The 14,833-nt window shown below is 42.7% G+C and overlaps 1 protein-coding gene across 2 annotated transcripts in view; it reads right to left on the reverse strand.

The window, feature by feature from the left end:
• LOC102794060 (ras-specific guanine nucleotide-releasing factor RalGPS1-like) overlaps window positions 1-12,598 on the reverse strand; it is an 80,382-nt gene extending 67,784 nt beyond the window's left edge. Inside the window, exons 1-3 of one of the 2 annotated variants that reach the window (XM_035910594.2) lie at window positions 12,575-12,598; window positions 12,275-12,474; window positions 4,974-5,113 (exon numbers count right to left, since the gene is read on the reverse strand). In XM_035910594.2, the coding sequence (XP_035766487.1) occupies window positions 4,974-5,030 (57 nt within the window). In that variant the 5' untranslated portion in view covers window positions 5,031-5,113; window positions 12,275-12,474; window positions 12,575-12,598. The other variant, XM_006797324.3, reaches the window with a different exon arrangement.
• Window positions 12,599-14,833: the final 2,235 nt, after the last annotated feature.

Genomic DNA, 14,833 nt, shown 5'->3' on the forward strand with positions numbered 1-14,833 from the left:
GATTTATATAATTATTGAGCCAACCAAGAGCAGCATTGAAATTTCGAATAAGGCCATGTCCTCTGAGTTTAGAACTTTCTTCAAATGTAGAAAATAATTTGTTAATGAGCTCATAAACACAAACCCACATTGTGACAAGAATAACAGTCTAGATTCACAGGGGGTATTAAAATATTAATGAAAAATTAAGGTGGAGTTTGGCACTTAAGCTTAGGCTTATTGCGTTCGGTCATTCTCAACCAGTGAGTAAAATAAGTACTGAAAACGCCACAAATTTCTTAACTAAATATTTTTTAGAGGTGCCACTGACATGAAATTGGCGTGTGTGTGTGTGTGTAGATTAAAATTTTTTATTGCAGTAGTTATGAATTTTCAACAGCATGCATCACTCATAATGCACGGCACAATGAGGCACACTTTAAACACTGGATTTTTTCTAAACTCTACTATAAAGAATCCAGCTGACAGGTATCAAAATGCATACTTCGTATACTGGAGAAAACGACTAGAGGACTATATTGAACACTACTACGGCAACTACGGAATTGTTTCAAACACAACCCAACAAGACACCACAAAGCTATTTCAATCTAATTACATTTTATTTATACTGGCAAGATAAAGATCCTACAAATATAGGGAGAAACAACCTCCTACGAGCAAGCATTTGGTAGTGGTGGGAAGAAAAATCTCCCTTGAAACAGTAAAAAATTTCTAGCAGAACCAGGCTGAACATGGGGCAGATACACTGTAACTGAAGGACCCCGATGCCCAAAGCTTTGCAAGTTAAGCGGAAGTTAATTCATGGTGTTTTCTTCCCAACAGTCTGCTTGTGCAGCCTTCTGGCTGTGCACCTCCTTCAGCTCCTCACACCACACAACTCTATCCTCCAGGCCCCGGCAGTTACTGAATTAGGGACATTGTGGTTGATTCTTGACTGGGCCTTGGCTGGTCCTAGACGATATTGATATACACATATACATTGTTTTTTGCCACACAAAGGCAGAAAGTTAGATCACATAATTAAATAAAAACAAACAAACAAACAAACAAACAAAAACATACTTAACCTAGATTAGATAGGACTTTATTAATCCCTCGGGTGGATTCCTCCAGGAAATTCAGTAAAGTATTGTACTTGTGTATCTAGATGCATATTAGGAAGTGAGAAAACCTTTACAATGCCAATTTGACATAATATTTGGGTCTCAAGATACAGAAGACAAAAGAGGCACAAAATTTTTAAAATTTCTCTAAATGAGAAATTAGAAAAAAGTGACATGAATACAGAAATTGTCTGGGAATTAAGGTATCTTTACAGTTCTCAGTTACGAGATTATTTGGTTCCTCCTGTTGGCCTTATCAGCAATATTACACCGTATTGGTCAGTCTATGGGTACATCTTTACACTATTAAACATTTATAACAACATTTGTATGATACGTCACCAAACTCAACAGATAAAGGCTTTAAAAACAAAACTAAAAGACACAGGTCATTAGAAGTGACATGTTTAAAAAAAAAAAAAAAACATTGACTATCACCAGTGGTTTATCATTATTGTTATATTTGTTATTCATTATATTGTATTATTTGCCTTAATACAAGTGAGCAAATAATGTGTCCAAGAGTGATTCTTCTTTTAGTTTAATCACATGATATTAACCAACAGAGTGTTTCTGATGGGCCAAGCGCCCGAGGACTTGAAATATGCCATGAAAGAATATGGTAACACATTAAATTATAATACAGATATATCTATACGTTTAGTGTTTGTTTTAGTTATTTGTATTCATAAACAACACAAACATATATGTTAAATCCATCCATTTTCTTCCACTTATCCAGGGCCGGGTCGCGGGGGCAGCAGCCCAAGCAGAGAAGCCCAGACCTCCCTCTCCCCAGCCACCTCCTCCAGCTTGTCCGGGGGAACGCCAGACACCCCATACTCCCGGAGTACCCTCCACAGGACCCCCTGAGGGACACGGTCGAATGCCTTCTCCAAGTCCACATATATGTTAAATACTTAATTCAGTTTTATTTATAAAGTGTTCAAACAGCTGAGAGTACAGGGAGTGGGCTTGGAAAGCAGGTAGGTGCTTGGTCATAAAGCATGATAAATGTCTCACTGGTCAGTAGATGGCTGAGCAAGATGGGTGGAGAATCTGAGAAACAAAGAACCATAGTTAGTACAGTGCAGATGACATGGAACCAATAAGACAACAAGTTGGTCTCAAAGTGTCTAATTAGTCAACACAAGGATGTCAAGTGTCTAAAATAATGTGTTTTTCTACTTCCACAGAGCCAGTGATGGTTGAAGATGGCTGAATAGATAGTTTGATTTCTAGTATTCCAGAAAGGAACTTGGAAACATGCATACATTTCTTTAAGCTGTGGAAAATCTATCTATCTAGAAATAAAGGTGTAGAAGTGTGTACCATGTATAGTGTAGTAACAAAATTCAGTGTTTGATGTAACTGAGTCACATGAGACATAAGCCATCAATAAGCTATCAATAAGAATAGGTCAAATAATAGAAAATAGACAATAAGCTGTAAAGCATAAAAGCAGTGTTTCTCTATCTGTTGTGGAAGACTCTGGTTTGAAGGAAACTTACCAGAGGGCAGCAAGGAAGAACACCTCTTGGTCTTCTGCTTCCTGACTGGCTGGCTGGCTTGCCTTCATGCCTGTTCCTACCACCCCCCAACCCTCCTTCACCCTCCTTTAGTTACAGTTATGGTTTTGCAACATGTTTCCCGCAAGAAGCGTTACAAAAGCAAGTAAATTTGTGAATCGAGAGGGTGCAATTGAGCACTTGTATTCACTGATTCAAAAGGTTGTAATCACATTAGAATTGCAGATTTCCAGCTGTCAGTATATTTGTATAATATCAAATATAATATCATGGCGGGGGGGCTCATATGATTGTTTAGGTTTTCTCTGCATTGTTGTGGGTCTTTACCTTACAATATACAGCGCCTCCAGGCAACTGTTGTTGTGGCACTATATATTAAAAAAGAAAAAAAAGAAAGAAAATTGAACTGAACTGAATTAGAGATTCAATAATACCTACTGCCTTTTAATATGCGGTGCAATGCATATTAGTGACACGGCATTATATCCAGTCACACCAAGCCAAATGCAGGCACGAAAAAGTTTTCCAGGCAGTTTTCCCTGGAAATCTTTTTAAATAAAAATCTCAAATAACTGCTCAACACTTTAACAATAACCAAGCAACTTTGCAGGAACTGCACAATAATGTCACATAATAAAACTGAAAAATATTTTCAACCTGGAACGTTCTTGGGTCGAGCTTTTTAACCAGCTGCTTAATGCCCTGTTTTTCTACCAGGTAACAATATCAGTAACTTCCATCCACTATTTATTCTTCCTGTCATATGGAGTACAACTAGCAAGTAGTTCAGTAATTTATTTAAAATATAAGTTGTTCATCACCACCTGCTAACATCTCGTCCGTCATAGCCTGGTTGTACTTAACAGCCTCAAGTAGTGAAAAACATTTGTTTTCCACATTTATTTTTTTTCTCCAATGACTGTAGAAAACTGTTTTCTGACTGTTTTCTACAGTCATTGGTTTTCCCACATTCCACATTTAGCAGAAACAGTTTTGTTTTGTTTTTTGTTTGTTATATTTTGCAAAATATTCTGCTTCTTTGGAGTTTTCTGAAGTAGATTCATTTTTAGGTATTTAAAAGTCATTGGCAGAGGGATGTGCACCTCTGACAACCTCTGACTCTCAGACATGCCCGGGCTTATTTTGTTGTTATTTATACACAGCAGCAAATGTATGGCATTGTTATAACAACAATTTCATAATATGATATTTTGATATAAATATCAAATAAAAAATACATACAAATTATAAACTGAATACTCACATTAAACACAAACAAACAAATAACACCCACCAGCTTTCTACTACAAAGTACAATGTTGGATACATTTTATATTTCAGAGACAGCACGCATCATGTTTTCTCCCATCCCGTGTATTAACCCCTCTATGAAAGTTTTTCTAAACATAACCAGGGATTTTCAACATAGCAATTCTAAACATACTATTTTTCTTTAGAAAGCACCAATTATTTCTATTTGCACCTGTAATAGAAATATTTCAGAAATCCAACTAAAATTACCAGTGTCATTATTATTAAGCCCTCTGAAAAACTGACCTTTAAAAAAAAAAAAAATTTAGCCATTACACAAACCAATGCTGAGCAATGAGGTGCTTTAACTTTGTGATGCTCAAAGCTTGTAAAAATGAAGTTAAATCTGAGGTATTTCTTCCATATTTATATGTAGTATACAAGCTTTTGCAAGTTTGTATACTATATATACAAACCTATATAGTTTGTGTGTGTGTGTGTGTGTGTGTGTGTGTGTGTGTGTGTGTGTGTGTGTGTGTATATATATATATATATATATAGTTTTGCAAGGGTTTCAACTGTTACTAGAGAAGGTATCACAGAGCCTTGTGTTGCATGCAGAGAGGACAGAGTCAAATCCCTTGTTTGTGTACACAAATAAAGATAATTCTGATTTAGCCCTGGACAAAGTCCTGACATAAATCCTACTAAAAATCTGTTGGGTGAATTAGAAACCAAGGTCCATGCCAGAAGACCATCAAATCTAGAGGAGCTTAAGAGATTCCTCAAAGAAGAATGGGCTGGGATTTTCTTTTAGGAGACTGCAGGCTGTTATCTAACAAAAAGGATACACAACTGGCTATTAGCATCATGGGACACTAATAATTTTGACCCTTGTAGCTTTTGGGGTTATTTTTAAATAATTTTGTTTCTGTGTGCAAAGCAAAATAATGGAAGCATCCATTATAAAACTAGCATGTTTGGATTTGTTTAAAAAAATGTTGCTCTCTTTAACAGCACCTGGGGGTTATTAAAAAACAAAACAAAAATAAACAAACGAACAATCTCTGTAGAACCATGTCCTTACCTCTGAGGTGACTGAATTGATGCTAGTTCCATCCGACAGCCCGTTCCTGCGATACATGCTCACAGAGGGATTGAATGGATGCACAGGTAAGGGCAACTGAGGCCTTTAGCTGGGGGGCACACATAACCTGTCATCCATGCCTGCAAACAGAAGACATAAAGCAACTTTGAGTTTTTGTTTCCATCTTAACAGTATTCAAATGCCTGTATAACAGGTTGGCCAGGTCCACCACTGGCCTGCTCTACTACCCAAAAAAGACACGAGCAACAGTGGCTCACAGACCAGTGGTGGCACATACTTTGTACACTGCCTCAATCTGACAATAGAGTTCACTGCAGGCAGACGGGCAGGCCCTTGAGTAGAGCGAAAAGTGAACACACTCTCTCTGCTTGACCATAAAACCAATAAGACCCTGTGTCAGCATGACAGCTTTGCCAGTGGGTAAGTGATGGTCTGGGAAGGCATAACCATGGAGGGACACAGACCACTACATATTAGACAAAAGCACCCTGGCTGCCATTAGGAGCATGAAATCCTCAGACTGACCACAAACGCTTTGACTTTTGAACTTTAACTCTCATGGTGTCTTTGGATTCACCCCTCTGTAGGTCGATTAAACAATGTGGCATCCTTTCATTCCTTACATATGACCCAATATGACCCAATATAGTATAGATATTGAGCATGATTTCTTCCCCATTGAGATCTGGTGTGCTTTCAAAAGTGTGTTTGTTGGGCAGCTTAGATAATGTCACTACAGAAAAGAATATAGCCCATATGGTTTTCACTGCCCTATGCATAGCCAAGAAAACAGTCCACATGAACTGGAAAAATAAAAATAATTTTAACTCTAACCAATATAGAAATTATCTATTAGTTTACATTAGTCTTGATAAAGCCTCTGCCACCACATCAGATCAATTGCTCTGGGCTCCTTTGATCAGCTCCATCACCTAGGGGGGGTGGGGGGGGGGGGGGTCATAGTTTGGTCCCACCTTCGCTGTTGTGATTGGTGTGGGGGTAGGGACAGGCTTGGGGCGTCGGGGGGTTCCCCAGGAGCATCTTCCTTGAAGGGCTCAACCCGGGGTTGCGGTCATGGTCTATTAAGGGCTCTGTTGGCTCTTAGGTGACGGTTTCCTCGTGGCTGCGTGCAGCGGGGCTAGGGGAGGGTCTGTGCTGACGGACGTGGGTTACTGACCTGGTAGCCTGGCTGGGCCTTGGGGGCTTGGGTCCTGGTTGGTGTGTTGCCGGGGTTGTCGGCGGGTGGGTGTATGGGGGCCCAGCCCTGGCGCAGGGTGCCGCCAGTGCATCGAGCCACCTGGGAGACTCTTCAATTGGTGGGGGAGGCTGTTACATCTTGCAGGAGGTCTCCTCTCTTCAAGAACTCACTCTGCAGGAGGGGGAGATATAGGAGAGGTGGAGGAAGATCTCAGCCTGGGCGTCTATTGTCTTGTGTAGTCTGGAAGATGAATGGATGATGGAGTGAGTGCAGTTTTCTCTGTGGTGGGGTCGGGTGGGCTGTCCCGGGATCTGTGGGGCCAGGCGGCGCTGCTGAACTGGGGCCTGGTCCGGATGGGCCTGGGCCCCCTTTCCCCGGCGGGTTGCGGAGTATGGGGGTGCCTACTGGGGTCAGTGGGGGAGCTGGCCGCAGGCAGGGGTCACTTGCCCCTCCCTTCCTTCCCTCCCCATCTCCAGCTGCCTCCCTCTTCCCGCTCCACCACAATCACCCACACATGCAGGGCCTTGGGGTAAAGATGTGTCACCAGGGTGCAGGGAAGGCATCCCCCCCTCTGTCCCCTTCTGGCTGCCTGTGCCTCAATTTTATCCCACAACTTAGACATTCACATTACTCACACTCTCATAACACATACATATAGGATCTTGGGGGTGGGCACGCTACACGGAATCCAAAAGACCATCAGGGTGTACACCTCACCCCTGGCTTCGTTGCCCACCTCTCAATTTTAAATACATGTAGATATTAAGGGCTATCAGAAGGGGCTATGCGCTTACCTGCTGCTCTCTGGCAGGTAGCTCCTTGCCCTCCTGGGTTTTAAATGCACCTTAGAACACACATGCATCAACACTACATATGAGCGGGCGGAGGGAGGTTTTGGAGTCTTCACACACCCCCGTTCTCTGCGGCCTGCTGGAGCGGGGGGGCTAGGCGGAGGACTTGGCCGTCCGATTGGGGTCTGGAATGTGGGGCCTCCCTGCTGCTGCCGAGTCTGGGCAGTCTACTTCTCTCCACCCCAGGGAAAAGGGTAACACTACCTGGGTCTGGGTGCAGTTTCCCCCTCTAGTGTGATTGTGTGTACAGTGTCTCTTTATGTCTTTCTCCACATTGGGTGAGTGTTGAGTAATTGCATATGAGAGCATGAGGGTGGGAATGGATGTTTGTATCTGTGTGTGCCTGTATGTCTGTATCTATATGTCAGGTTGGGTATCAGATGCCACCTCTCTGGGGACATCTCAGGTCCTCCAAGGTATGGAGGCCGATCTCCCCCCACCACTTCCCCTGCCAGTGGCAGACGCCCTCAGACATCGGTGCATTGGTGGTTCCTTGGTGTCCGGGGATGGGCGTCCAGGTACACACCGGCTCACTCCTTGGTGGCTGCTTGTTGGGGCCTGGAGCTCGCTCGGGCCACTTCGGGGGTGGGGTACCCTCAGCCTCTCGGCCTGGGCCTCGGTCACTCTGGCACAGCTGGCTGCTGGCGGAGCTCACGGGCACATCACTGCAACCCCCCCTGGCTTCTGCTCCGCGGCTGCTGAGTGAACCCTCTGGGGCTCTCTTCAGCTCTTTCTGGGATAGTGGCGCGGCTGCCCCTCTGTTGGTCTTCCTTGGTCTCTTGTGTTCTGAGGGCCTCTGGATGTCTGGAGTTTTGATCTCCTCCATACCTGCTTCATGCCCTGGAGGACGGGGCTGTGGCTCCCCACACCCTCTAGCAGACCATTACACGAAGGAACGTTTTAAATACAAGTGCGCTCATGCTCACAGGTGTACACACGGGTGCTCACACACACAAACTACGCCCATTTTGGCTCCTACCTCAAAGCACACTGTGCGCTGTCGATCTTACGTGCTAGGGCCGTTTGATATAATGATATATATCGGATGACGATATAAAAACGTCTATTGTTTCATTTTATGCTATCGTTTGTTTCTTGGTGTCGCAAAATGAACTGTTCACGGCAATATTTTTTCATCCTTTTGATGGTCACTGTAGTGGCTATATTAATTTCTTCTTTCTCTAATATTTAATATAACCACACTAATTTACATAATTCACATAATTTACAGAAAATGTTAAATTTTTGTGATTTATATCATTATCGGGACGATAGAATTCTTATATCAGGATATGAGATTTTGTTCATATTGCACAGCCCTATTACGTGCTGCACAATAATGTTTAATATTTAGTATTTACTGTTATATTCCCATAGATCATCCTGATGTTGTTTATTATATTGCTCTCTCTTTCTTCTGTTTGTTTTCTCTTTTTTCTTTCTCAACAGGTGATCCAGGTGATTGATATATGTATTTTTTCTCTGCTTATTTTGTTGGTTTTTGGTTTTTTGCCCTTTATCCCCGTCCCTCTTCTCCACTGTTTTTCTTTCCCTCTTTCTTTCTCCGCTTTCTTTTCCCCAGTCAAGTCTGTCCTGTATTTAGCAAGTGAAAATAAAATAAAATAAACAATAAAAGGTGAATCAAATAGACCATTACAGCAAGGCTGCGATGGTCCATTTGGTAAAGTAAATCTGTTGGGCATCTTTCTTCGCCTTTAGACAATAATTCTGATGGCAAAAGAGCCAAACGGGACAGGCAAAAAAAAAAAAAAAAGGAGCACAAACAAGGACTTCAGTCTTCTGCTCATTTAGTTGAAGAAAGTTTTCAGCCATCCAACCTCTAATGGAGTCTATGCACCTATGAAAAATCTGTAGCTTGGAAACATCTTGGGGCTCAAAGGAGATATATAACTGAATATCATCTGCATAGCAGTGATACGAAATGTCCTTAAAAGTGCTCAATACGTGCTCAAGAGGAAGTAAATACAACAAAAACAATAAAGGCCCCAAAACAGAACCTTGAGGCACACCATAGGCAAGAAAAATAGAAGATGAACTGTACTTAGAGGTAGCCACAGAAAAGGATCGTTCATGCAAATAAGATTCAAACCAGTCCAAAGCAGCCCCTGATATACCCACCCAGTGTCTCAGCCTATCTAGAAGAATATGATGTTCCACAGTATCAAAGGCGGAGGTCAGGTCCAACATCAACAAAACGGAGCATTCTCCTGCATCACATCTCATCAAAATGTCGTTGGAGACTCTAAGAAGTGCAGTTTCAGTAGAGTGAGCTCTACGAAAGCCAGATTGGAATTCATCCAGAATGCTTTACTCATCTAAAACAACTATAAGCTGCTTATCCACAACCTTTTCTAAAATCTTAGCAATGAACCATCATTTTGAATTTGGTCTGTAGCTACAGAGAATAGAAGTGTCAAGCTTAGGTTTTTTTTTTTAACAGTCGGTGAATAACAGCATTCTTACAATAAACAGGGACCTGACCAGAAATCAGTGAGGTATTGATAATTGTAGGCACACAGTGACCGATAGACTGAAAGACATTTTTAAACAAAGATCCAGGTAAAATATCAAGAGAGCAGGAGGATGCTCTCATCGAATCACCTAACTTGACCAGCTCTGGTAAGGACACAGGTAAAAATCTTTCTAAAATTACAGGCCTAGCTTGAGTTGGAGCTGACAACAGAGACACAGAAGGAGAGATTCCTCACATTACTGACTTTTTCAAGAAATTTTTCACAATCTTCATTTGATAAAATTGGGACAGCAGATGGAGCAGGAGCAACAATATCACTAATAGTGTCTAATAGTACCTTGGGGACTACCTCTGCTCTTAGACACTAAGTCTGAACTTAGTTCGCATCTCGAACTGAAGTGTTAAAAGAGACTAAAAGGTCTCTGGTGGACGATACACTACAGCACAGCAAAATGGATCTTTATTTCCAATTCTAACCAGCTGTAGTTCAAACTATGAAAAATGCCCGACCATTACTGAGCGACAGTGAAACCGCCTTCCAAACACCGCAGCGACACCTCCTCCTCGACCCGATGTCCGAAGCTGGCTGATAAAGGAGTACCCACTGGGGCAAAGTTCAATGAGGGATGAATAGTGACCATCGCGCTGCCAGGTTTCAGTTAGAAATAAGAAGTCCAGTTTTTTGGAAAAAATAAAATTGTTCAGCAAGAACGTTTTATTAGTCATTGATCGGGTGTTAAAAAGCGCTACGCTCAGTGAGGTAGAAGTCATATTATTAACAGAAACGTCCCGATCTAGGGGACGTAGAAACAGAGGGTTTGATCCCCAACGCTCATAAATTCCACTCACCGCGGGGATGGAAGGCCAAACAACAACAAATAGGTCTGTCAAGACTGTACCTCGACCAACCGGGAACGTTCACCAGGATTCTGTTCATGGACTTTTGCTGGGGCTTCAACACTGTAATCCCAGACATCCTCCACTGGACGCTCATCCATCTTACTGTACCCACCTCCACTTGTCAGTGGATGGATGAGGCTGAGGAGTATCACATCCCACACACAGCACCAGCCTCCCCAGGGCTGTCTTCCCTCCCTGCTACTGTTCCCCTTGTACACTAATGACTGCACCTCAGAAGAACCATCTGTTAAACTCCTGAAGTTCACAGATAATGCCATCATCATTGGTCTGATCCAGAACAATGACGAATCAGCGCATAGATGGGAGGTGGATCATCTGGTCCACTGGTGCCGTCAGAACCATCTGGGGCTGAACCCGCTCAAGACTGTAGAAATGATGGTAGACTCTGAGAACCCCCTACCTACAGTGCTGTTTACAAAACCCAGCCGCTGCAGAGACAGTTTGTTCCTCTACTCTGATAAACACTGTGAAATAACCCACTATAATATCGTTCAAGGTCAGATCAGACCAGGCCCCCTTCTTGCACTGCTCCATGGTTGAGGTCTGATGCCCATTGTTACCACTTTAGGTAGTGGACAGGGGTCAGCATGGGTCTGTGCCTATGCAACCCCAGACACAATAAACTGCAATACACTGTGTATTCTCACATTTTTCTGTCAGAACCAGTATAAACTTTTTTAGCAGTTTGATCTCCATGACTGTGTTCTTGGATCACCACTGTTCCTGTCTTGTACCACTTTTGATAACCACAGATACAGACTACTGCAGACTGGAAACACACACAATGAGCTGCAGTTTTAGAGATGCTCTAACCCATTCCTCTAGCCATCATAATTTAGCCCTTGGCAAACTCCTTCAAAACCTTATGTTTGCCCATTTTTCCTGCTTCTGATACATCAATGTTGACGGCAAAATATTCACTTGTTTCCTAATATACCCTACCCACTAACAAGTGCCATAATAAATAGATTATTACACTGATAATGTTATTCAAGTATTTCTTTATATAGATAGAATTAATGTGTTTATACTGTGGGAAGACAGCAGATTATTTCACTAAATAGTCTGAAAACAGTTTTTTTTTTTTTGAGAATGTGCCAAAATAAGACTTAAACAGCATACAGTGGACCTCATTACTACTATGCAGTCTCAAAACATGCACAGGGTGTGAGCATGTCAGTATTATGGGACAGTTTAAGGTCACTGCAATAGAAGTGTTTGTTTCCACTAATTAAACCAAAATGGAATTCAATTGGTCACCTCACTCACCTCAGCTGGACTCCAACAGAAAGTCAGAGTAAAGAAGGAACGTCATTTAATATCAAAGCAAGTATCAGATTTTTTGTATTGCACTATACTACTGTAATAATAGCGCAGTTAGCCTTTGTGTGTGTGTGTGTGTGTGTGGACAATGTTGTCTCTATTGTATATGCTGCCACGTCCCTACATATGACCCTGCAGAGGCAGGGGTGGGGGTAGTGACGAGTTAGTTTCTTAGAGGGGGGAGAGGCATTTTGTGCTTTAGGCCAGTTCAACACTGAAGCGAGCACTTTACCACACAGACATCTTTTGGCAGCTGAAATACATGTAAAAAGCCTCAAAGAGACACACATCCACGCGCCTGTACAGAAAACATGCGCATCGCAAGCATGTTTGCGGGTGTCCGCAGGCGGCGTCTTGTGACAGCGACGTCGTACGCCGCGGTTGTTCTAGTAGCCTATTTATTAAGCGCGCACTGCCAGGCCTGCTGCCAAGTCTGTATCAACCTCTTCCCAACGATAAGAGAAAAGCATACAAACACATCTGTTGTGCCTACCTTTCCATGGCACAGTCCCTCCCTCCTCCTGCTGCTGTAAAAACAAAGACGACAATATGAGCCCACATTAAAACAACCCCCGAAGCTGTAGCTCATTAAAATCCAAACGGTGTTTTCCAAGCGGTGTCCAGGAGGGTTACTCCTCCTTTAAGCCGAACATGAAGCCAAGGTCGCAACGTGTGGTCCGCGCGATCCACAAGCTGCAAGGGATACATTAGACGAAATCATTCAAATATGGCAGTGACGTGCCAAATTATCCCCCGAATTTAAAAAAAAAAGTGAAAATGAATAAATACCGACAGCAGGAAGTGACAGGTAGGCGCATTCATCTTGATAGCCAGGTGTATTGCCTAATAGTCTGCTTGGCTTCACAGACAGCTCCCGCCTCTAAGAGCAACGGACCAATCAGGGAACGGATCAAAGACAGCGTCCTTAAGACGCAGGTGCATCTATGTTGCCTTCAACAGCTGTATATAAGCTCGTACATTATACTCCTTTTATGTCGTGCTCCTGGGCTCGGCTTCACAACATCTAGTCAATTAATTTTCAATTGATTTTTATTGTAGGACTTTTAAATCAGAATCAGAATCATCTTTAATTTGCAAAATAAGGAATTTAGCTCACTTTGCTCACTGCATCCCCCCCCAAAAAGAGATAGGTTTTTAAATATAATTTATAAATAATATCTATGAACAGAAAGTAAGAAAAAACAAGTTGCAGAAATGTTTAAGAAGCTATGCAAAGTATAAGTCCTGTCTTGTAGCGGCTGTTTTTCTGTAAAAAGAATTCTTTAGAGAAAAAGAATTCTGCCTGAAGTTTATGTCTGTGTGGATGTGTGTTCAGAAACGTTTTCTGCCCATTTGTTAACCCTGGATTTGTATTGGTCCTGGATGGATGGAAGATCAGAAGCATAATAACATAAAAAATGAGTTCCATATGTTACGACCGACCACAGTATGTGAGAACTAAGGGGTGTGTGTCGGACAGGGTTGTCTGCAGTACGGGGGCCCAACAGGGAACGGTTCTGGCACCGTTCCTCTTCACCATCTACACTGCAGACTTCTCCCACAACTCCACCCTGTGCTTCCTGCAGAGGTTCTCTGATGACTCTGCAATAGTTGGCCTCATCACTGATGGGGACAACAAGGAGTACAGAGAACTGACACAAGGCTTTGTGGACTGGTGCCAGAACTACCTCCAGATCAACACTAGTAAAACCAAGGAGCTGGTGGTAGACTTCCGCAGGCACAAACATCCCCCACTGCAACCACTGAACATCCAAGGTATGGACATTGAGACTGTGGACAGTTACAGGTACCTTGGTGTTCATCTGAACAATAAACTGGACTGGACTCATGATTCAGATGCCCTCTACAGGAAAGGGCAGAGCAGCTGGTACCTGCTGCGGAGACTCAGGTCTTTTGGAGTGAAGGGCCCACTCCTGAAGACCTTCTATGACTCTGTGGTGGCCTCAGCTATCTTTTACGGTGTGGTCTGCTGGGGTGGCAACATCTCTGCCAGGGACAAGAAGAGACTGAACAGGCTGATCCGGAAGGCCAGCTCTGTTCTAGGATGCCCTCTGGACCCAGTGGAGGTGGTGAGTGACAGGAGAATGGTGGCTAAGCTGTCATCCCTGTTGGACAACATCTCCCACCCCATGCAGGAGACTCTGACAGCACTGAGCAGCTCCTTCAGTGGCAGGCTGCGGCACCCACGGTGTGGGACGGAGAGATTTCGCAGGTCTTTCCTCCCCCCTGCTGTCAGACTCCACAACAAAGACTTCAACTGATCAAACACACACATCCACACATGTGCAATAGCAATAACACTAAGTGCAATACTCTTTTCTGGCATTGTTGTATTATACTCAATTGTATATAGCATTTGTATTCTATTTTATTCGATTGTATATAGTATTTTATTTTTATTTTATTTTATTTTATTCTATTCTACTGTGTACAGAATCTCATAGATATATTATTCCAGTGTTTTTTCTCTAATTTTTCTATGCAACTTTGCACTGTCCACTGCTGTAACAAAACAAATTTTCCACACGTAGGACTAATAAAGGTTATCTTATCTTATCTTATCTTATCTTATCTTATCTTATCTTATCTTATCTTATCTTATCTTATCTTACACATGGACATTTCCTGTTGGCCTGCTGTGAATTTGAATGAGCTGAGAGAACTCTCAATCTGTCACCCTCTAGACTTCATGTCTTTGCTACAACATCCATTGTGTGCAGATACATAAATCAAAGTCGCACTTGCTACTGAAACAAACAACAAGGAGGGGGGGGGGGGGGGGGGGAGTCTTGTAAATGTACTCAACCCTTTGCACACGCATGGGAGACATTCAGAAAAGATTCTCAAGCATAAAAATTTGGACACCACTGACATGATTCACACCTACTGCCTAAAGAAGCTACTTACACTCTATGAGAATGTGACAGCACAAATGAAACAGCTGCACATGGATGAGACAGACAATTCTGATCGCCAGAAGGACCCAGTTCCATTGAACTACTGGCTAATAACCTGTCTCAGCACAACATGG

This window comes from Neolamprologus brichardi, chromosome 7 (assembly GCF_056152115.1).
Source record: "Neolamprologus brichardi isolate AB-2024 chromosome 7, ASM5615211v1, whole genome shotgun sequence".
NCBI lineage: Eukaryota > Metazoa > Chordata > Actinopteri > Cichliformes > Cichlidae > Neolamprologus > Neolamprologus brichardi.